The following is a 23500-nucleotide window of genomic DNA, read 5'->3' as shown; positions in this document are numbered from 1 at the left end:
AACGCTGGCTCAAAATCGCTCCCAATGTCTCGGGTCGATGATCTTATCAAAACCGGTGAAAAGTCGTTGAACTGAAATGTTAACTCAGTTTTTCTCTTCATAGATGTAACCTCACCTACTGAGTATCTGCAGCATTTTCTCCACTTATTTCAGACATTAAGCATCTGTAGTATTTGACTATCGCCCTGGCATTATATCGCTCATGTGCCTCATTCACTACTCGAAAAACAATATCGCTTTAAAATTGTGGAACTCTGAGAAATGTACTACCTGCTAATTTTAGTCATTGCTGCCTGCAGTCAGTGCTGTTGAGCAACTGCACATCTCAAGGGCGGGCGGGGGGGGGGGGGGGGGGGGTGGCAGGCAAGTGCTTGCAAGGTGAGCACCATATACATAAAAAACAGGAAAGCTGGGAATAACTGGGCAGCTGCAGAAGTGTCAGTGGAGAGGCGAACAGAGTGTGGTAGTATGACTAGGGTATTACGGTACCTGGAAGTGTGAGCTGCCATTGGTGCAGAGGACTTGCTGCCATTGGTGCAGAGGACTCGCTGCCCATTGGCCCGGGTAAGTCATGTGCCTCTCAGCCGATTGGCTGAGAGGTAGGTAGCTCCGCCTACGAGGCGGGATATAAGAACCTGTGCTTCCTGGCAGTTGGCCTTTCTTCTGTATGGCTGCTGCCGGGTACACTTCTTGTGTATTAAAGCCTATCGTTCGGACTTCATCTACGTTTTGTGTCCATTGATTGTGCATCACAGAGTTAACGGACAGAACGGGGCGGGGCCTGAAAATGCAGCAAGCCCGCCAAAAGTCTCTTAATTTTGGCGGGACCTGGAAAATCACAACTGTAAAATTCTGCCCACTGGTTAGTATCTTGTTTGACAGATACGTCTTGAGTATTTCTAGCATTTTCTGGTATTAATTTCAGATTCCAGCACCTGTAGTATTTTATTTGGCTCCATTTAAAAGCTGGCCTGCACTATTTAAAAGTGGGGGGGGGGGATGTATTCTGGCTAAAGTCAGTGCTGGAACCGTTTGCGGAAGAGAGTCTGAGCAGGTAGAAAAGTAAATTTTGCTGAAACAAAGAAGAGAAGATGCTCTAAGGTTCTTAATGCTGCACCAGACACTTTTGGTGGTGAAGGTAATAAGAGGATCGAGGTCCTCTAACCCCAGGGGGTTCGGAGGGCCCCAGTTGGACCATGTAACGTCAGTGGAAGCAGATAGCTGTGGCAGTCAGTGCCAGGGCTCAAGCCCCTTGGACCTGGATGCAGTGCTGCAAGAAGATCAAAGACCTCATACGAATGATTAAGGTCGGTGAATTCACCCCCAAAGGTCACACACCACCAACTGCATGACTAATCTCGCACACTGCTCAATACATCACACCCCTATCACTCGCTGACCAGCTTTCAAACACAATGCCAGCTATTCAACCATGACCGCTAAACCACAATCACTGATATACTTCCTCTCTCTTGAGGGCAAGTTGACAGACGACCAGTGTTAATAGAGTACAGAGACAAAATAAAATACTGAGGCCTGGAGGGTCCAACTTGGGCCAAATTCGACTTGAAAATGTGTCTGAACCCATGTCCATTTTGTCAGTATCATGTTACAGTCAGGTAACTTGCCAATCTCACTGAAATAAGCCCAACCTTGAAATGGGCATAAACAGGTACAAATCAACACGGACAATTGAGATCTAAGGGAACCCTGAACCCACATCAGAATATTTCTTCTTTGAGTCTTAAAATGTGAATTTCGAATCATTTAACCGTCATTCATTAAGCACAGCATGTTTAAAAACGTTCAATCAGGGAAGATTTATGACTTTTAATGTGATTGATACTTATGCCATAAAAATCCATTAAAAGTAAAAATATGACATTTGGTATTGAATAAAATGTAGTTAAACACCAGGATAATGACTTCCATTCCTGCTGTGCTTGAAAATGTGACTGTAATATTGAGACACTCCAAGATAAATGCAACTGGACAAGCCCGAGAGTGGGTGGGGAGGGAGTTGCCAGTTTTGTGGGCCAAGGTTGGTTCAGGAGGAAGGTTTGATGGACATGTGTGAAGGATCAAGGAGATTGGGTGCATTAATATCAAGTGAGCTATTCACTCTCCCATAAAGTCTCGCCATCTTTTGAACCGCATAATTCGCTTAAGGCCAGATTTCAGATACCTTTGGACAAAATGTGGACAAAATCCTCAGTCTCTATTTATGGACATGTGTCTGTGTCAGCACTTCCGCTGGGGGTGTGGACAGAATCCTCAGTCTCTATTTATGGACATGTGTCTGTGTCAGCACTTCCGCTGGGGGTGTGGACAGAATCCTCAGTCTCTATTTATGGACATGTGTCTGTGTCAGCACTTCCGCTGGGGGTGTGGACAGAATCCTCAGTCTCTATTTATGGACATGTGTCTGTGTCAGCACTTCCGCTGGGACAATTTACTCTCGTCCCATAACACGGTCCTTCCTATTCTTCACATCCTGTTATAACCCTCCCTTTCAAACACTTGATCCAATTTGCATTTAAGTGATGCGTCTCTGCCGAGTCATCACATCTGGGGACACTTATCATGTTCGAATGATCTGTGTGATAAGGAATTTGTCTCCCTTTCCGCCTCTTGTTTGTGGTGATCCCCCCCCCCCCCCCCCCACACACCCACAAACACACACACACACATACACCCATGCTCTGCTTGGTGAAGGGAGAGGCTAATTAAATCTCTAGCATGCACTTACTTAGCAAAACATCGCCTGAGGGAAAGCGTGACAAAAATGAAGCATTTCTGCCTCCCCCTACCTTTATTACTTCAATTGTGAGAGGCTTAAAAATTCCTTGGGCTGGATTCTCCGATTCTGAGGCTATATCCACAGGATCCATCTGGTTTTACGACCAAAACATCATTGCCGCCCCCGCAGCGATCTTCCGCCCAGTTGGTGGGGGCGGGGGAGGGGGGGGGGGGGTGGTGGTAGCAGCCACGTCGTGTAAAGCCCCGCAGCTTTACCTGCGGATACGGCTGCAGAATTGCCGGGTCCGTGGCCGTGCAGGTGTACGGCGGCAACCTGCAGCAGCCGCGCCGTACAACATGACACCGGCCACGTGCAGATCCAGCCTGCCATAAACTGCCCCCCTGTAACCAGTCTCGCCACCCCCAGACCACCCTCCACCCTCCAGTCTCCCAGTCCCCGCCGAAGCCACCTCTGCCAGCGGTGCCCCCCCCCTCCCCCCAACTGTGGCGGTGCTGGACATAGACCGCTGCCACTGTGGTGATATGCATCACTATAAATACACACGGGGTTAATGTAAATACACTTAGACTAGATAAACACTGGAGGGAGCACCAGAGACACGACACACAGTGAACGAATAAGTCAGTAAGATAGGACACAACCAATGGGCATTCACGACACACACAGAGGTGACACTACCACAGGGGGGCATTACACCAACCCATATAGAAGGACACAGCACACATGATCTTCCTCTTTCCAGTGGAGACACTCAGTGAGTACAGACACAGGGTTGATTGAAACATATCACACCCACCACGTGGATTGTAGCAGACTGGTTAGATAGTCTGATTAGCTATAGCAGGAAAAACAGGAGAGTCGAATCGAAGTAGGAGTTTAATAAATGTGTTCAAGCTATCTCCAAGTCTGAACCTTCCTATGTCAGAGTGCACATCAAGGAAGCAGTTTATGCTACGTCAAGAGCTTAACAAAACAGCCACCACGCGAGGTCCCCGAAAATTGTGAGGACACGTGGCCGACGCCGTAGGGAAGTTGACCCATCGGGGCGGAGCATCGGGGAGCGCCGCCCCCAATTCCAGCGTAAAAGTGGATTCTCCTGCTGATCGCCGAACGCGATTTTGGCGTCGCCGATCGGAGAATCCAGCCCCTTGTCTCCAATGGCAGGTCACAGGAGCTCTGACTCCACCGGAATTTCTGGAGGGATGAGGGAAGTTCCAAGCCCTTCCGGAATACCTCTGGCTGTAGATATTGAGAGGGATCTAGCTGGGCCAAGAGCCACCTCCTCTTATTTTGGGGCCACTGAGGGCAGAGTGGGCAGGTGCAGAGGGGACGGAATTGCCCCACTGGGAATTTTCTCAACACCGGAACCTCTACCACCAGCGATCCGGATGGCAGAATGAACCCAATACAGGGGGTCCTTGAGCAGTGAAGGTTTTGGATCCCCGGTCAAAAATCCGAGGTCCATAATTGGTGTTGCTGCCCCTTACATGGGGGTCCATTGGTTTGAACCTGCTATCCTTGGCCTTCCAGTATGTGCTGTACTAAAAGCAACTACTCAAAGAGGAAAAACAACAGTTCCAATTTTTATGCTGTGCTATGTGCTCGGCAGTTACTGCATTGGTGATTTTGCTGCTGAATGTTGCCAGTTGGGCTGCTGGGCACCCCAAATCCTACCAAAGCAAACCAAAATTTGCTTGGAAACCGACTAGAATCTGCACAGATGGCATTGCGAGAAATCAGACCTGGCAGAGTCAGTGAGGAAAGCCATAAAAAATAGATCACAAATGATTCAGTGCATAGGTTAAGGGACCATCTGCAATTGCGTTTGAAAGATTTGCCCAAGTTTGTTTAATGCACCGTTCCTCCAGATCCTCACACCCCCACATTAATAATTAATTATCACAGTGATTTGTGCACTGACCCTATGTCAAACAATTTACACACTGCATGCATATACTGCATCATCTGGGACTTCGGAAAATCCTCTCAAATGTGGTTAATTCTGCCACGATGGCTACAACTCAGAGTTTTGCATAATAGACAAGCTCCATGATCGCTTTGATGTGAGTTGAGTGCCTTCTGAGCATTGAAATGATGCTAGAAGCTTGCAAATGTCATTTTTCACCTTTGTGAGATTTCATTTCATAGAATCACGACATAGAATCATAGAATACCTCCAGTGCAGAAGAAGGCCATTCAGCCCATTGTTTCTGCACCGATCGTCCGAAAGTGCACCCTACTTAGACCTGCACCCCCACCCTATCCCCGTAACCCCACCTAACCTTTTGGACACTAAGGGGAAATTTGGCATGGCCAATCCACCTAACCTGCACATCCTTGGACCATGGGAGGAAACCAGTGCGCCCGGAGGAAACCCACACAGACACGGGGACAATGTGCAAACTCCACGCAGACAGTGACCCAAACCGGAATTGAACCCAGTTCCCTGTGAGGCAGCAGCACTAACCATTGTGCCACTGTGCTATCGTGTCAGTTAATTACTGGACATGTCAATTGACCGCGATTGGAAGTCAAATGATGGCTGAATGATCACTTCAGAACGCAGAATATTTCTAATGAGTACAAATTAACGCTGCTGAATGCAGAATATTGTCAGCATTTTCTGGTTGGGATGGCGACCAGTGTTGCTCACTACACACATGTTGAAGTCAGGGGTCTGTGCCTAATTGCAGTGGCAGAGTTCAGTCTGCACCACGTCTCGCGAGTGCGTTGATGTTAACATAATTCCCCCACAGTACACAAAACCAAAAGGTAAGCAACCAACATTGCTTTTTAAAATAACAGGTAATATCACAGAACAACATCTCCTGATAATTATTCACAGCTGCATCTGAAATCTCATCATTAACCTTTCGTAAAAAAGTAAGTGTAAAGCATTTTACATCGACGTTCTATGACACTGTTTCACTCACCTCACTTGGCATCTATGTGCGGAAGAGATGAGGTGATGAAATTGTGGAGACGGAAAAGAAGAAAAATTTATTCAGCTGCTTAACTTTTACCAGAAAAGATGTGTTTTGAAATTAGGAGCCATCATATGGACATAAGAAATAGGAGCCTGCTGCCATGTTCAATAAGATCATGGCCTCAGCTTCCCACATTATCTCCTTGGTTCCTTTGTTGTCCAGAAACAGGCAAATTTATGCCTCGAGTTCACTCAGCAGCCCCAAGGAGTAGACAATCCCATGATTCACAACTGTCTGAGTGAATAAATCCCTCCTCACCTCAGTCCTGAATGGTTGACTCCTTATCCGGAAACTATGGTCGGGATTTTCCAATCCCACCAGCGGAAAATGCGGTGAGCCAGCCACAGAACCGTTGACTTTGGCGGCACCGGTAAATTCTGCCGATCAGCAGGAACGGATGATCCCACCGTCTGATCCTTACTTCCCGACCCTTCAGGGGATACAGCCCTTCAGCATCTATCCCTTAATGCCCTCTAAGAATTTTAGACGTTTCAATGAACTCACTCTTCTAAACTGCAGGTAGCAAAGGTCTATTCTGCTTAGTGTCTCCTCAGAGACATCCCTCTCACCCCTTTGTTACATTCCCTCAGGTATATATTTCCTCAGGTAAGGACGTTTGGAAGTCTTGTTTTTCTCACTCATTATTGAGATTTCTTGCTGATGGAGTGCCGATGGAGTCGGTGTTGTATAGAGGACAGGGGTTGAGGACATTGGTAATGGTTTCGCTCCCGTTTTCTCCGGGGAAATATTCACCTCATCCAGTGGTTATTTCCACCCTGAAGATTGGAGACAATTTGGGCAACACTTGTAATTGGGGGCGGTGTGGAAGCTGGCGCTGATCTATGTTAACCATACGTTTGAGCTTGTGTTGTTGGACGCCAGGTTTAAGGGGCGCGAGGAGAAGTGGTTGTAAATTTATTTGTGAATGGCGATTTGTGAGCTTGGAGGAATTTTTGCAGATATTTAGGCTTGAGTTTAGATACCTACAGGTTCGCAATTTCGCAAAATGGATCTTTCCGACATTCCTGTGGTGCTGCCATCCTCTTTGTTGGAGAGAGTTTATTCGCTTGCAGGGGCAGAGGAGCGGAATACATTGGGATTTTATGGAAGGATTAGAGATGAATAGGCAGAATCGGTGGAGGGGCCAAGTGGAAGGAGGAGTTGGGATGGAGGACGAGGTGTGGAGTGAGGCCCTGCGAAGGGTGAATGCCGTCTCTTTGTGTAGAGGCTTGGCGTAATACAGCTGAAAGTAGTGCATAGGGCTCATTTTACTAGGCCTAGGATGAGTAGCGTGTTTGTGAGAGTGGAGGATAAGTGTAGATGCTGTGAAAGGGGTCCAGCTAATCAGATGCACATGTTCTGGGCGTGTCCTAAGCTCGTGGAATTCTGGGTCTACTTCTTTAGCACCATGTCAGTCATTTCGCAAATTGAATTGGACCAAGTCCCTTATGGGCCATATTTGGGGTGTCAGATTTACCAGAGCTGCAGATGGGAGCAGGGTGTGATGTCCTGGCCATTGCCTTGCTGATTTCTCGAAGGTGGGTACTGCTGGGGTGGAGGTCAGCTTCTCCACCCAGTACCTCTGGGAATAACATCACCAGATGGTTTAGGAAGACCACCCATTACCACCTTCCAGGGGAAACCGATGAACGGATAATAAATGCTGGCTTGGCCAGTAACATCCATATCCTGAGGGTGTATCGATGGATGCACCCACCCAGCCAGGTAGGTGGAGATGGTGAGGGCCACCAGACAGTCCCTATGGTGGGATCACTGAGGCTGTCTCTGCCACTTCCACCAACACGGGCCCTTCATGGGCCAAAGAGTGCCCAAAAAGGAGGAGGGCGCCTCCTGGAGCCCACACGGATTTACCTGGTGTTTTCCCCACACAGTGAAAAATCCACACAGCTCTGGAAGAATGTCAACCAAGACAGGAGGAGGCCCTTAACTGGCTCAAATGGACTTTGGCCAAAAGGATATCACCTTTAACACCACTGGCAAAATGGCATGGCAGTGGGCAGACAGCACGCATGCCACCTGAGACCTTCCATTTTTGCAAGCCTTCCTAACTCTAACCCCACCCTCACAGAACCGGGGATATCTCGACCTTAGTGTCTAAAGCAAGTTGTGAAGTTTGATGCTCTGTCACCTTCCAAACGGGGAAGTGGTCTGTCAGGGCACTGGGTAGACCCAGCTGTGAAAACCCATCTCTAAAAAGGTGTACAGTTTGTTACCCAGGGCACTCCGATAGGAATTTTATCTGAATGTCAGGGTCAATGAAGAAACTGCTGAGATTGTAGGAGATTAAGACTTAATTCTGAGAATAATCTCTGGTGCGGAAGTCCAAAGAACAACAAAAATATAACAGAGACATCCAGACTTGGTCTGGATTGAACTGTCTCTGATTAACTGCACTGAAGAATTCCTCCTCCATTCCCTGCACTCCAAAGATTATCAGTTTCAAGGGACAAAGTTCTTCCTGAGATCTAAATCTATCAATTTTAGTCTTGTCTCCTGGTTTGAGATTCTGTGCTGCTCTGGGAGGACTCACATTTTTTAAGCCTTTAATATCTTGCACATTCCCTTAAGATATCACTTCATTTGCCATCATGAAAGGCTGGCGTTACCCAATTTTTCCTTTTAGTTAGGCTTCAAATTTAATCCTCATCAACACAATTTCTGAAGCAGTGGGATGAAATAATGTGAAAATGAGAAACGACAAAAGGCAAATCAAAAAGAACATTCACACTCATCAAAAGGTGTCAGTCACCTCACAGTGGAATATTGAGGGAGCCTTGCAGATAAGACGGTGCCTCTCAAACTTTTTTCCACTGTGACTCCATTTCAATGCTTAGAATTTGGTGCGATTGGGAGTGGGTGGTGGTGTCCGGTGACAGGTGAAGATTGGAATGGGTCCTTGGAGCTAAGAATCGTGAGCATGTGAGTACTGCAGCCACACCGCTGGGAGGACTGACCCGGCTGCCAGAATCTCCGCTCCACCGTCGCCATAGCTGCCTCAGAGCTCTTGACACCAAATGATCGACCTATGACCCCAACATGGTCCACAGTTTGGTAACCCCTAGGATAAGATATTAAACTGAGGCCCCGCCTGCATTCTCAAGTGGTTACGGCACTATTTTGAAACACCATAGAATTCCCACGGTACCGATAGAGGTAATCAGCCCTCGAGTCTGCACCGACATTCTGAAAGAGGACCCTACCTGGACCCACTTCCCCGCCCTAACCCCCATAACTCCACCTAACCTGCACATCCTTTGGACACTAATGGGTAATTCAGCATAGCTGATCCACCCATCTTTTGGGCACGAAGGGCTGAATTCTCCGGAGCACGACGCCGAAATCGGGGATGGCAATTGGGCGGAGAATGGTTCCCGATGCCAAAATTTGGGTAGGCGCCAGTTTGAAGCCGGGTCGCGATGCTCCGCCCCTTCCAAATCGGCATTATCGAGACGCGCGCCGTGCGCAGTTGCAACCCCGTTGGAATGTCCTTGGCCTGCCTACCCGCCTCCGATGGGTTGGACCCACGCGCGACGCTCCGCCTCCCGACGGCGTGGGCCACTTGTGGTCTCAGTGGTCGGGAGCCTGGCATACCAGCTGCGGGGAGAGAGACAGAGGGCGTGCCAACAGTGTCCAGTGCCACTACATTCAGCCGAGATCCATGCCGGAATCTTCCAGGTCGGGGGGAGCGGTGGATGTTGGCTAGGAGGTACGCTGTGGCACGGCATGGGAGGGTACGCGGTCCAGCACGGCTGGCGCTCGGAGTGTGTGTGGAGGGTGCAGGCGTACGTGCGGCTGCAGCTCGTCAGCCCTGCGCATGCGCAGCACGGGACCCAGCGATGCTCCAACTGTTTTCAGCACGCGGGTGTTCCATGCGGCGCCAGCGCTAGCCCCTCACCAGTAGCGGAATCGGTGAGGGCTTTGCACCGATTTTCCCGTCGTGAAACACCATGGATCCTCCATTAGCGTCGGCACTTAGCCTCAGGAACGGACAATACAGCCCTAAGGGGCAATTTAGCACGGCCAATCCAGCTAACCTGCACAAGCAGTGGATCTCTCCCTGGTGTCTTGTCCAATATTTCTGCCTCAATCAACAGCTAGATAGAGATTATCTGGACGTGCGGAATATTACATTGATGCTTCCTCTGCCCCAGTCATGAACCAGTCCAACTCCCTCCTGAATGTGGTCATCAACCACCAACCAGCTGGCTATCCATTTTAGAGGCTCACATACTCCAAAAAGTGGAACCGCCCAACCTCCTGTCTATTCCTCCTTTTGCACATTGAAACCCATGCCCCCGGGCTCTTCCCAATCTGTCAAACTGGAATAATCTATCAACAGGCAGTCGGGCAATCTGGCCCTTTCATATTTTCATGGCTCTCGGTCAGATTATCACTGCCTCTTTGCTGCTGCAGTGTTAATACAGCAAGCTTTTTTTAAGATCATTGCAGGGTAATGATGCATATCTTCAGAAGAAGAAGCGCTGAAAGTGAGGAGAGAGGAAGCAGAAATTCCACAGGGCATTTTATAGAGGGACAAGAATTAACATTGCAGCCGACTGCTGCTGAACATACAGGCACTTTAAAGAAAACCCATTTGAATTTTGTCAGACCCTGGTGTCGCACGTGGGGACCACGAACGCAGCCCGAGCGCCCTCTTACCGCTGGTGTCATGAGCAGGGCTGGAAGTTCCTTCCTTACGGCCTCCTCGCCCTCCGACCTCTTCTCTTTTCTTCCGTGCCGAGCGCCTCATCAGCTTGAAGAACAAGTGGAGCCGATGCATTTTGCAGTGCCCGTCCTGCCTCACCCCAGCGCTGACTTTCCGTCCTCACGGGGAAAAGCGTCTGGGTGGTCCCCCTGGCGTGAAGGGGGCAACCTACACAGCGCAGCTGGAAACAGGTCTGCCAACGTTAAAGGACCGTTTGTCTTGCCTTGTGCTCAAGGGCCTGGGGGCCGACAGCAGTCCCAGGTATCCAGAACCCTGCAATTTCAGACGAATCAGTCACAGCTCCTGTTAACTATCAGGAGCGAGTTTGTCTGTTCTTCTGCTCTCTCTCTCTCTCTCTCTGTGAGCTGCATCTCTTCCCATTACATTCCCCTCCCCTCCTCCTGCACTGATTAATTGAGTTTGAAATCCAGTGCTTTTCATAACCAAGCTGACGCTGTGATTATGTAGGACAGCTGCTCGTGTTAAAGCAAACTTGCTGCTTATCTTTGGTCGGAAGTCACTGAATGGGCAGCCTATTATCTGAATTATGAATGGTACTCGTGCCCCACCATTCATCAGGGAGTCCTTCCGCCATACACACCCTCTTCTAACCATCGGTGCTGTCTTCAGAACCCTCTCCCTCCTGTCCCTCTCCATGTTTAATGTTTAATTTGACGATGGAGACGGGCATACAGTTGATCCAAATTGAATTGATGGAAAGCATACGTTATTTACTGAAACTGATGACAGACCCCGAGTTAGAGACAGCAATGCAACTGTGACCAAGACTGTGACATAATCACGGAGGATGTGTGGTCAGTGACAATAACAGGCCCCAGGCATATTTTGACATTGGGAGCCACTAGCCAAAACATCAGTGATGTTGGTCCCAAGGGCAGTTTGTCTTCAGTCTTGGCCAGTGAGACTCAGACGAGAAATAAAGACTTACATTTAGATTGTGTGTCTCACAGCACTGAGAAATATCCCACAGAACTCGGCGTACAACTGGGATCAATGGTGCGGTGACCATTACTGTGCAGGCTAATGCAGCAGCCATTCTAAGCCGGGTAAGATTCTAAAACCAGCCAAGTTGAACTGACTGGGTGATCTGTGTTCCTGGTGGCGTTCGTCGAGGGAGGATTGTTGGCCAGGGCAACAGAGGACTTTCTTGCTCTTTGTCAAAGACTGCGAGTGGAATCCAGGAAGGCAGACAGGACCTTGGTTAATTGTCACACTCTCGAAAGTGCAGTCCTTCCTCCGGACCATGAAGGTGTTTCATTTTAGTTTACACAGTATTATTGATGAAGGACTCTGGACTGAGTGAGATTGGTACTTCTGAGATGTTTGATAAGTTTCAGAGCCCATGTTTTGTCATTGAATTTGTTCTTTAAAAACAAGAGGATTGAGTTTATATAGTGTCTTCCACAACTCCGGAATGTTCTACAGCTCTTCAGAACCACGCAGGACTTTTGAAACGGACAGGCATGATTGAACAGGAAAAAAACAGTCCAATTTTGGGTGTGTTTAACGGAGTATTTCTCGACGCTAATGGCCCCGCTATCAAACGGGACTGGGTTTTTTTGGCCTCGATAAGGACAGCCCACCAAGGTCGCACTTACCTTAATTTCTTGCGCTGACCAGCTCAGCTTGACAGTGCAGGAAGAAATCGGGGTGTCATTTTTAAATGCTGCCACGGTCTGTCTGATCTCTAAACCCTCACCGCAATCTCTGCCCCCCCCCCCCCCCCCCCCCCACACCAATTTACCTTTTGGGGCCCTCGAGCCCCCCCCCTCACCCCACAAGGGTAAGGCATAATTTTTTTTTAATGTATTTTATTACAAACATGTAGCAAAACAGGTCACAGCAAATAAACACCCAGGGAAACATTCTTCCCAAAAATCAAGTATACAGTCTGAACAGATTTTCCCCCTTTTTCACCCCCCCCCCCCCCCCCCCCCCACCTGCCTGGCAATGAACAGCCCCTCACACACGCTCACAAACATCCCCCACCTTTCCTCAAACCCCCTGCAGAGCCCCGAACACATCTTTATCTTCTCTAACCGCAGGAAGTCGTACAGGTCACCCAACCATGCTGCTACCCCCCCAGTGGCGATGCCAACCGCCACTCCAGCAAAATTTGTCGCCGTGCAATCAGAGAGGTGAAGGTCATGACATCGGCCTTCCTCCTCCCCATGAGCTCCGGCTTCTCTGAAACCCCAAATATCGCCACCAAAGGGTCCGGGTGCACTCCTTTCTCCACTATCCTGGCTAAGACCGCGAACACTCCCACCCAGAATCTTCACAATTTTTTTGCAACCCCAAAACATGTGCGCATGATTCGCTGACCCCCACCCACACCTCTCACACTCATCTGCTATCCCCTGAAAGAACCCACTCATTCTCGCCCGAGTCATATGCGTCCTGTGCACCACCTTAAACTGTATCAGGCTCATCCTTGCACAAGAGGAGGTCCCGTTTACCCTTCGCAGTGCCTCACTCCATTTTCCCCAATTGATCTCCATTCCCAACTCTGCTTCCCATTTCCCCTTGATCTTCACCACCCGCTCGCCTCCCTGCTCCCCCAGCCACTTGTATATATCCCCAATTCTTCCCTCCCCATCCACATCCAGAAGCAGCAGTCGCTCCAGCAGGGTGTATCCCGGCAACCTAGGGAAAAGGGCAAGGCATAACCTGGCCTGACCTCTGGCAATACCAACCTGGTATCCAGGCAGTTCCAGGGTGACATTGCCAGACTCATTGGGTGGAAATTTCAGGGTGGAAAGCTGGGAATTCCAATGTGTCCAGGTGGCAGTGAAAGTGCCCCAGAGCCCGACCATTCGGGGGGCCTCTTGTGACCGGGAAGATCTCACCTGGTACCGTTATGCCTGATCGACGTTTGTGGGACCAGTTCTAAACGGCGCCATGGCAAGATCTCCTAGGCGTGGGCATTCAATTCTGGGCCTTGGGAGAATCCGGCTCTGACCTATTTAAGTGAACCTGACTGCTAACTCAAATATGTAAACCTGGATCCCGCCCAGCGACATCTCACGAGATCTCGTTAGATTTCACGAGGCGTCCCGAGCATTGCAAATCTCACGAGAGGCCTCTCGCGAGGTTTAACAGCTCAGTGGCACCCCGAATCGGGTGCAACAAGGCAGTTCGATTAGGGCCATAGTCATTTTTGGAATACAGGAAATGCGGCTGTTATTCTGTACACAGGAAGATCCCACAACCAGCATTTACATAACGCAAGCAGTCCTTCAGCCTCAGGTATTGGCTGAGGGAGAAATGTTGGGCGGCACACTTGGGAGTGCCCCTCTGCTCTCCTTTGAAATGTGCCAAGGATCTGTTCCATGCACCTGATGGTTTACCAATTCAACGGAAAAGTGGCACCTCAGGCAGTGCAGCACTCCCTCAGCACGGTAAGGGAGTGTCAGTCTCGACCAAGCACTCAAGTCTCCACGTTATCTGTGTAACCCGCTGCCTTTTGTTTGTTCTTGGTCCTGATGGTGACAGGACAGTGATCGGCTGGCGCACTGCATTACATACTTCGAGCAAGATGCACCATATTTCATTCCTATCTGCAGTCCTTCTGCGGATTCTTCTATATGTCTTCAAAATGAATGAACATTTGAGGAAAATTTACCTCCCAGCCTCTCTTGGAGATAATCCTGTGTGTGGGTGAACTCTCGTTATCCTGTCACTAGCGGGACTAACAGTCATAACTCTCTGCCACTGGCAAGAATCATGTCCTGTTCGTATTAGGCAAAGGCCAGGGCAAAGACAACATCATTAAATTAATAACCCAGGGGAGCACAGCAAGGAAAGTGCTGCTCACTTTCGGATGAGATGTCAAACCAACCATCTCCTTGGCCTGGATATCCCGAGCAGCAGCAATGATTGTTGGGTTGCTGCGACGATTGTGAATTCCTCAACTTGACGCTGCTGGGTATTTCTGCCGGCTTCTTCCGAGCCCAGCCTCCACAGAAATGCACAGCACGGCATCCATCAGGAACTCCATCAGAGCGGAGTAGAGCTGGGGAAAGACAGGACGTGGCCCGCTTTTATGGCATGAGCTGACAATTTGTAATTTTAAAAATCAAGTCTGAATGTTACTGAATGGATAAATAAGTTTAGTGGGTAAGTGTCGTGGTGAGTTGTGGGCGAGTGGTTAATCGGGTTGGATAGGCACCGTTGCACAGTGGTTAGCACTGTTGCTTCACACGCCACTACCCAGATTCGATTCCCGCCTTTGGTCACCGTCTGTGCGGAGTCTGTGCGTTCTCCCTGGGTCTGCGTGGGTTTCGCTCGGGTCTCCGATTTCCTCCCACAAGTCAATAAAGACGTGCTGTTAGATAATTTGGACATTTTGAATTCTCCCTCCGTGTACCCGAACAGATGCCAGAATGTGGCGATTAGGGGATTTCGCTGTAATTTCATTGCAGTGTTAATATAAGCCTACTTGTGACAATAAAGATTATTATTATTATTCGTCGGATCAAGTCGGGAGGGTAGTTGGATTGTCAAAGGGTCAGTTGGGTGATCGGGAGGGGTAGTCAGATTGGTTGTCAGGGGATTGAGGGGTAGTCAGATTGGTTGTCAGGGGATTGAGGGGTAGTCAGATTGGGGGTAGTCAGGGGATTGAGGGGTAGTCAGATTGGGGGTAGTCAGGGGATTGAAGGGCAGTCAGATCGGGGGTAGTCAGAGGATTGAGGGGCAGTCAGATTGGGGGTAGTCAGGATTGAGGGGTAGTCAGATTAGGGGTAGTCAGGATTGAGGGGCAGTCAGATTGGGGGTAGTCAGGATTGAGGGGCAGTCAGATTGGGGGTTGTCAGGGGATTGAGGGGTAGTCAGATTGGGGGTAGTCAGGGGATTGAGGGGTAGTCAGATTGGGGGTAGTCAGGGGATTGAAGGGCAGTCAGATCGGGGGTAGTCAGAGGATTGAGGGGCAGTCAGATTGGGGGTAGTCAGGATTGAGGGGTAGTCAGATTAGGGGTAGTCAGGATTGAGGGACAGTCAGATTGGGGGTTGTCAGGGGATTGAGGGGCAGTCAGATTGGGGTAGTCAGGATTGAGGGGCAGTCAGATTGGGGGTTGTCAGGGGATTGAGGGGCAGTCAGATTGGAGGTTGTCAGGGGATTGAGGGGTAGTCAGATTGGGGGTTGTCAGGGGATTGAGGGGCAGTCAGATTGGGGGTAGTCAGGATTGAGGGGTAGTCAGATTAGGGGTAGTCAGGATTGAGGGGCAGTCAGATTGGGGGTTGTCAGGGGATTGAGGGGCAGTCAGATTGGGGGTAGTCAGGATTGAGGGGCAGTCAGATTGGGGGTTGTCAGGGGATTGAGGGGCAGTCAGATTGGGGGTTGTCAGGGGATTGAGGGGTAGTCAGATTGGGGGTTGTCAGGGGATTGAGGGGCAGTCAGATTGGTTGTCAGGGGATTGAGGGGCAGTCAGATTGGGGGTTGTCAGGGGATTGAGGGACAGTCAGATTGGGGGTTGTCAGGGGATTGAGGGGTAGTCAAGTTGGGTGGGGAGTGGTTAGTCATGGGGGGAGTAGTGGGGAAAATCATGGTGGTAGTCGGGGAAACTGGGGTTCCATTCTGTAGTTACCCAAATGGGGTCTTAATTTGTCCTACATTTGCTGGGTAACTACACCACAGAACCATCCAAAGTCTCTCACTCAGAGACATTCAGGGAGGGTACCAAGGCCGAAAGGGGGCCCATTCGAAATTGAAATTTCCCAGACAATTCTCTCAGAGATCCATAGGGTCCTGACACTCATCTTCTATCGTACATCCAGCCTTCAACAATCCGGAGGCTGATTATCTTGGAGCATTTTATGGCAGCTTCTGGTGTAAACTGGCAGCCGCATTGTCTACAACAGTGACGGCACATTTCAAGGATATAATTGGCCCTGAGTACTTTGGGCTGTCCTAAAGTAATGACAGATGCTATAGAAATGCTAGACACTTTCCCCCATGGCGTCTCACTGTGTGAACAAAACTGTTGCAGCAAAAGAGAATTAATTTTTTAAAAATACATTTAGAGTACCTAATTCATTTTATACCAATTAAGGGGTAATTTAGCATGGCCAGTCCACCTAACCTGCACATCTTTGGGTTGTGGGAGCGAAACCCACGCAAACACGGGGAGAACGTGCAAACTCCACACGGATAGTGACCCAGAGCCGGGATCGAACCTGGGACCTCATTGCCGTGAGGCAGCAATGCTAACCACTGCGCCACCGTGTTGCCCCCAAAAGAGAATTATTGATAGTTTAATTCTGTTTCCCTCTTATTTTTGACCTGTGTGCTGGAAGTGAGATTGTCTGATAATTATACTGTACATTGCAGTTACTCTGGACAGTTCAGCTAGCTGCAGCAGTGCATGACTACATCAAATAGACCAAATGTGATCCTTGGGGTTTGCTGAATTCACTCTTTCCCATTTTGACAGGCACGCAGTTTCTGTCTCATTGTCAGAGAGGAAGAGCCAGAGAATTGCTCCTGACTGATTTCCGGTAATCCTTGCTCTCAGTGCAACTCAACATTGGGTGACAACTGAATGGAGCTTGGCTCTGAGGCTTCCATGGTCAAATAGTATTGCCAAGGATCAAATGTCCAGACTCTTCATGAATTGAAATACCTCCTGAAAAATCTAATCTCCGACGCAAACAGTATCAACTTCTCCAATCTATCTTCACAAATGAATCCTCATCCCTGGAATCATTCTCTTTTCTGCACTCTCTCCAAAGCCTTCACATCTTTCCTAACGTGCAGTTCCCAGAACTTAACAAAGTATTTCAGCTGAGGCTGATCACACCACTCACACCCCCCCCACTCACACACCACCCGCAACCCCCACACACACACCACCCACATCCACCCCCCACACACACCACTCACACCCCCTCCCCCACACACCACCCGCAACCCCCACACACACACCACCCACATCCACCCCCCACATACACCCACCCCCCAGACACACACCACTCACACCCCCCCCACACACACACCACTCACAACCCCCACACACACCACCCACACCCCCCACACACACCACCCACAATCCCCACACACACCACTCACACCGCTCACACCCCCCACACACACACCACCCACACACACACACCCCCCACACACCACCCACACACACACACCACTCACACCCCCCAACACACACCACCCGCAATCCCCCCACACACACCACCCGCAATCCCCACACACACACCACCCACACCCCCCACACACACACACCACTCACACCCCCCCCACACACCACCCACACCACCCACACACACCCCCCAGGCACACACCGCCCACACACCTCACACACACCACCCGCACCCTCACACACACACACCACCCACACCCACCCCACACACACACCACCCACACACACACCACTCACACCCCCCACACACACACCACCCACACCCCCACCACTCACACCCCCCACACACACCACCCACAATCCCCACACACTACCCACACCCACCCCCCACACATACCCCCCAGACACACACCACCCACACCCCCCACACACACACCACTCACACCCCCACACACACACCACCCACACACCACCCACACCCCCCACACACACACCACTCACACACACCCCACACACCCCCACACACACACCCCTCACACACACCCCACCCACACACACCCCCCACACACACACCACTCACACCCCCACACACACACCACTCACACTCCCCCCACACACACACCACTCACACCCCCCCCACACACACCACTCACACCCCCCCACACACCACCCACTCACACCACCCGCAATCCCCACACACACCACTCACAGCCCCCCCACACACACCACCCACACCCCCCACACACACACCACTCACACCACTCACACCCCACCCACACCCCCCACACACACACCACTCACACCCCCCACACACACACCACTCACACCCCCCACACACACACCACTCACACCCCCCCACACACACACCACTCACACCCCCCCCACACACACCACCCCCAATCCCCACACACACCACTCACACACACCACTCACACACCACTCACACCCCCCCACTCACACCCCCCCACACACACACCACTCACACCCCCCCCACACACACCACTCACACCCCCCCACACACCACCCACTCACACCACCCGCAATCCCCACACACACCACTCACAGCCCCCCCACACACACCACCCACACCCCCCACACTCACACCACTCACACCACTCACACCCCACCCACACCCCCCACACACACACCACTCACACCCCCCACACACACACCACTCACACCACCCCCACACACACACCACTCACACCCCCCCCCACACACCACTCACACCCCCCACACACACACCACTCACACCCCCCACACACACACCACTCACACCCCCCACACACCACCCACACCCCACACACACCCCCCAGACACACACCGCCCACACACCTCACCCGCACCCCTCACACACACACCACCCACCCCACCCACACACACACCCCACACCACCCACACTCCCACACACACACCACTCACACACCCCCACACACACGCCACACACACACCACTCACACACCCCCACACACACACCACTCACACACCCCCCACACACGCACCACTCACACACCACTCACACCCCCCCACACACACACCACTCACACACCCCCACACACACCACCCGCAATCCCCACACACACCACTCACACACCCCCACACACACCACTCACACACCCCCACACACACACCACTCACTCACACCACTCACACCCCCCACACCCCACACACACCACCCACACACACCCCCCAGACACACACCGCCCACACACCTCACACACCCCACCCGCACCCCTCACACACACACCACCCACACCCACCCCACACACACACCACCCACACACACACCACTCACACACCCCCCACACACACACCACTCACACCCCCCACACCACCCACACCCCACACCCCCCCCACACACACACCACTCACACCCCCCACACCACCCACACCCCCCACACACACCCCACACCCCCCCCACACACACACCACTCACACCCCCCACACACCACCCGCACCCCTCACACACACACACCCCCCACACACACACCACTCACACCCCCCACACACACACCACTCACACACCCCACACACACACCACTCACACCACCCACGCACACCATCCACACACACCCCTCACACCCCCCCAAACACACCCCCCAGACACACACCGCCCACACACCTCACACACACCACCCGCACCCCCACACACACACACACCACCCACACCAACCCCACACACACCACCCACACCCCCCCCGCACATACCACACACACACCACCCACGCACACACATCACCCACACACACCCCCCACACGCACACACCGCCCACACACACACACACACAATCCCCCACACGCACCACACACACACCATCCCCCACACGCACCACACACACACCACCCACACACACCACCCGCACAGACACCGACACACACACCACCCACAGACCTACACCCCACACACACAAACACACACACACAACATCCACACCAACCCCCCACCTCCCCCACACACACCACCTACACACACAGCACCCACACACCCACCATCCACACACCACCCACATACACACACCCCACACCACCCACACACAAACAGATCACCCACCACACACCACAAACACACCCCACACACAAACAGATCACCCACACACACACACCACGCCCACACCCCACGTACGCCCACACACAACCCACACACACCCACCCACCACACACACGCCCTCAACACACACCCCCACGCGCATACACCCCATACACACTCCCCACGCACACCCCACATACCCCCACACACAACCCACAGACACCCTCACACAATCACACCCACACACACCCTCAACACACACCCCCACAGCACACTCATGACCACACACACGCGCAACATACACATGCGCACACAACACACACACCACACAAAGACCACAAACACTACACTCGTAATCACCACACACACATATGCACACAAACGCACAAACACACACCCACCATGCACACAGCACTCAGACCACACAAACACCACACACAGACAACACATACATACCATGCACACACACACACAAACACATCACACACACAACCCACCATGCTGTTCTGTAATGGTTAGAGATATGTAAGGACACAGCCCTGGACCATTCCTCCAGGGTACATTTGATGGGTCAGGAAGAGGAAGCAGCTGATATAAATTGGGGGTGGGACAGGATGAGGGGGTGGGTGGGGGGAAGAGCAATCTTCAGAAACAAATTCCTTTTGAACTGCGTCAATTCCATGTATATTTCATTCCAGCATTACCAGTGAGACATGAAATCATACTGATTGCATGGAAATGAAGATGAGATGTAGGTCATCACAATGCTGCAGGCAGCTCATCCCATCTCAACAAACTCCAAATGAATGAAGTTAGGTGCAGTGAACAGGGGAAGCCAGGCCCATAAATGGTTTCCAAATTAATGATTATTTATCAGAGATGCCAATGTTCAGCTAGTGGAGTCGATAGCACTGGCACTGTTACACATGCAAATATCTTTGTTTTCTAACTTTTCATCCAGTGCTACAAGTGACAATGTGCAGTCACTGAAAAACAGAGAGGATGAAATATTTGCATTTATACGGCACGAATCACAACCTCAGGATAAATGGTTTGCAGCCAGCTACATAGAATGCAACACCTAATCAGGCCATTCGACCCACTCAGTTCAGACCAGTGTTTGCCCAAGTCTCCTCTCGGCTTGCTCTTCTAACTACATCAGTATAATCCCCTATTCCCTTCTCCCTCTGTTATATCCTGCACGGGTATCACAGGTTAGGGATGATCCACTATCCCGTGGAGCTTGTAGAATAAGTGCTCCCCCGATAAGGGGGCATGGGACCCTTAACACAGTACATGTGCCTTTATATGAATAGAGTCAATCAGTCAGGCACGAAAGAAGTGCCAGTAGGGAACTACTGGTGCTGTGTATAATAGTTAACATGTTAAATAAAATAAGTTTTGTTTTCTCTACAACTCGGTGTAGAGAAAACTCCTTTCGTTACCCCATACAAAATCCTCACAGTATCTTGCCCTTAAATGCATCTACACTATCACCTCCACTAGTCCATGTGGTAGTGTATTCCACATTCTCGCCACCCTCTGTGTAAAGAGGTTACTTCTGAAATCCTGGGAGGAGGCGGGGTGAGCACGGTAGCATTGTGGATAGCACAATGGCTTCACAGTTCCAGGGTCCCAGGTTCGATTCCGGCTTGGGTCACTGTCTGTGCGGAGTCTGCACATCCTCCCCGTGTGTGCGTGGGTTTCCTCCGGGTGCTCCAGTTTCCTCCCACAGTCCAAAGATGTGCAGGTTAGGTGGATTGGCCATGATAAATTGCCCTTGGTGTCCAAAATTGCCCTTAGTGTTGGGTGGGGTTACTGGGTTATGGGGATAGGGTGGAGGTGTTGACCTTGGGTAGGGTGCTCTTTCCAAGAGCTGGTGCAGACTCGATGGGCCGAATGGCCTCCTCCTGCACTGTAAATTCTATGATTCTATGAGAGAGGGGAATCAGCTCAGGGGGAGGGCGAGTTGCTTGTGGTACTCAGTCAATTGCACTGGCTGATCTCTGGGTTGGAGCAGATATTAACATTTCCATAGTAAGTATCTAGGAAAGCTCCATGTGTCTGGTCCAAGATCCTGACGTCTGCCTCCCAACTTTCGTCCCAGGTTCTTTTTTATACTTCCACCATTTCGCTATCACTGCCTGTCTAACCCTCAGTGGCCCTATTCCTAACCACCTTTTTCTATTTACATAGAAAACATTTTACTTTTTTTAATGTTCCTATCACTAATTCTCTTTCTCCTGTCTTGATATTTACCCTTTACCATCTGAAGTGTTGGCTGTGCTGTAAAGCTAGAAATATGAAGCAGCCACCCATACGGAGAGGTCACCCATACGGAGAGGTCACCCATACGGAGAGGTCACCCATACGGAGAGGTCACCCATACGGAGAGGTCACCCACAGGGAGAGGTCGCCCACAGGGAGAGGCCGCCCACACGGAGAGGCCGCCCACGGAGAGGTCGCCCACACGGAGAGGTCGCCCACACGGAGAGGTCGCCCACACGGAGAGGTCGCCCAGAGAGGTCACCCACACAGAGAGGTCACCCACACAGAGAGGTCACCCACACAGAGAGGTCACCCACTCAGAGAGGTCACCCACACAGACAGGTCACCCACACAGAGAGGTCACCCATTTGGGGATCTCACCCATGCAGAAAGGTCACCCATATGGAGAGATCACCGTAAGCAAAGGTCATTATGACTAATGCCTGAATAATGCCTGACACTAGTCAACACAGTGTCTGCTATTTAAATGTAGGCAGTGCATATTAATATGACAATGCTACAGTATATTGCAGCCGACTTTGAATCTATGAAGCCTGTCTCATTGCCTCACAACATAGGCAAGTTGCGAATTTCTGATGGCAGTCAGGGCATCTAGGAGGGGGAGGGAGAGCAGTGAACTGACAGAGGAAATAAATGTCCAAGGACACGTATCAAAGGGGGCTGCTTCTTTGCATACCCATTATATGGCACAATGTAACTAAGACCACGGATGCGGATCATTCCAAATAGGACCACTGTCCTATTTTAGAGACCACTCAATTTCATCAACCGTCTGAAAGTCACATGGGAGTCCTTGCAATCCGGGTATGACAGTTTTCAAAAGCCAATCGAAAAATACAGACATTTCAGAAGACAAGCATCATTTATAGTTCCTCAGAAATAATGAATGAATTGGTTTAGCTCCATGTCATCTTTGGCTCAGCTTTCAATGAGGGTTTCAATTATCAACAACCTGAAACTTCTCCAGACCAGAACATTTGATTGTTAAATAAAGACAAGTATCTATCATATGCCAAACTGACATAACTGATGATCAGTTATCAAATATTCTCAGTTAACTCCTAGTCACAAAGACAAGCTCTTCCATCTCTCCTCTCA

At 50.7% G+C, this 23500-nt stretch overlaps 1 protein-coding gene across 5 annotated transcripts in view; it reads right to left on the bottom strand.

The window, feature by feature from the left end:
* Window positions 1-23500, bottom strand: part of grip2b (glutamate receptor interacting protein 2b) — a 1006802-nt gene that overhangs the window by 489424 nt on the left and 493878 nt on the right. For 4 of the 5 annotated variants that reach the window (XM_038810785.1, XM_038810786.1, XM_038810791.1 and 1 more), the window contains exon 1: window positions 10429-10875. The exons of the other annotated variant lie outside the window; for it this stretch is intronic. In XM_038810785.1, the coding sequence (XP_038666713.1) occupies window positions 10429-10549 (121 nt within the window). In that variant the 5' untranslated portion in view covers window positions 10550-10875. Of the gene's footprint in view, window positions 1-10428; window positions 10876-23500 lie in introns of those variants that run through there. 5 annotated transcript variants of the gene reach the window in all.

Source organism: Scyliorhinus canicula, chromosome 11 (genome assembly GCF_902713615.1).
Source record: "Scyliorhinus canicula chromosome 11, sScyCan1.1, whole genome shotgun sequence".
Lineage (NCBI taxonomy): Eukaryota > Metazoa > Chordata > Chondrichthyes > Carcharhiniformes > Scyliorhinidae > Scyliorhinus > Scyliorhinus canicula.
The sequence above is the reverse complement of the archived record's forward strand: the minus strand, read 5'-3'. Positions and strand labels throughout refer to the sequence as shown.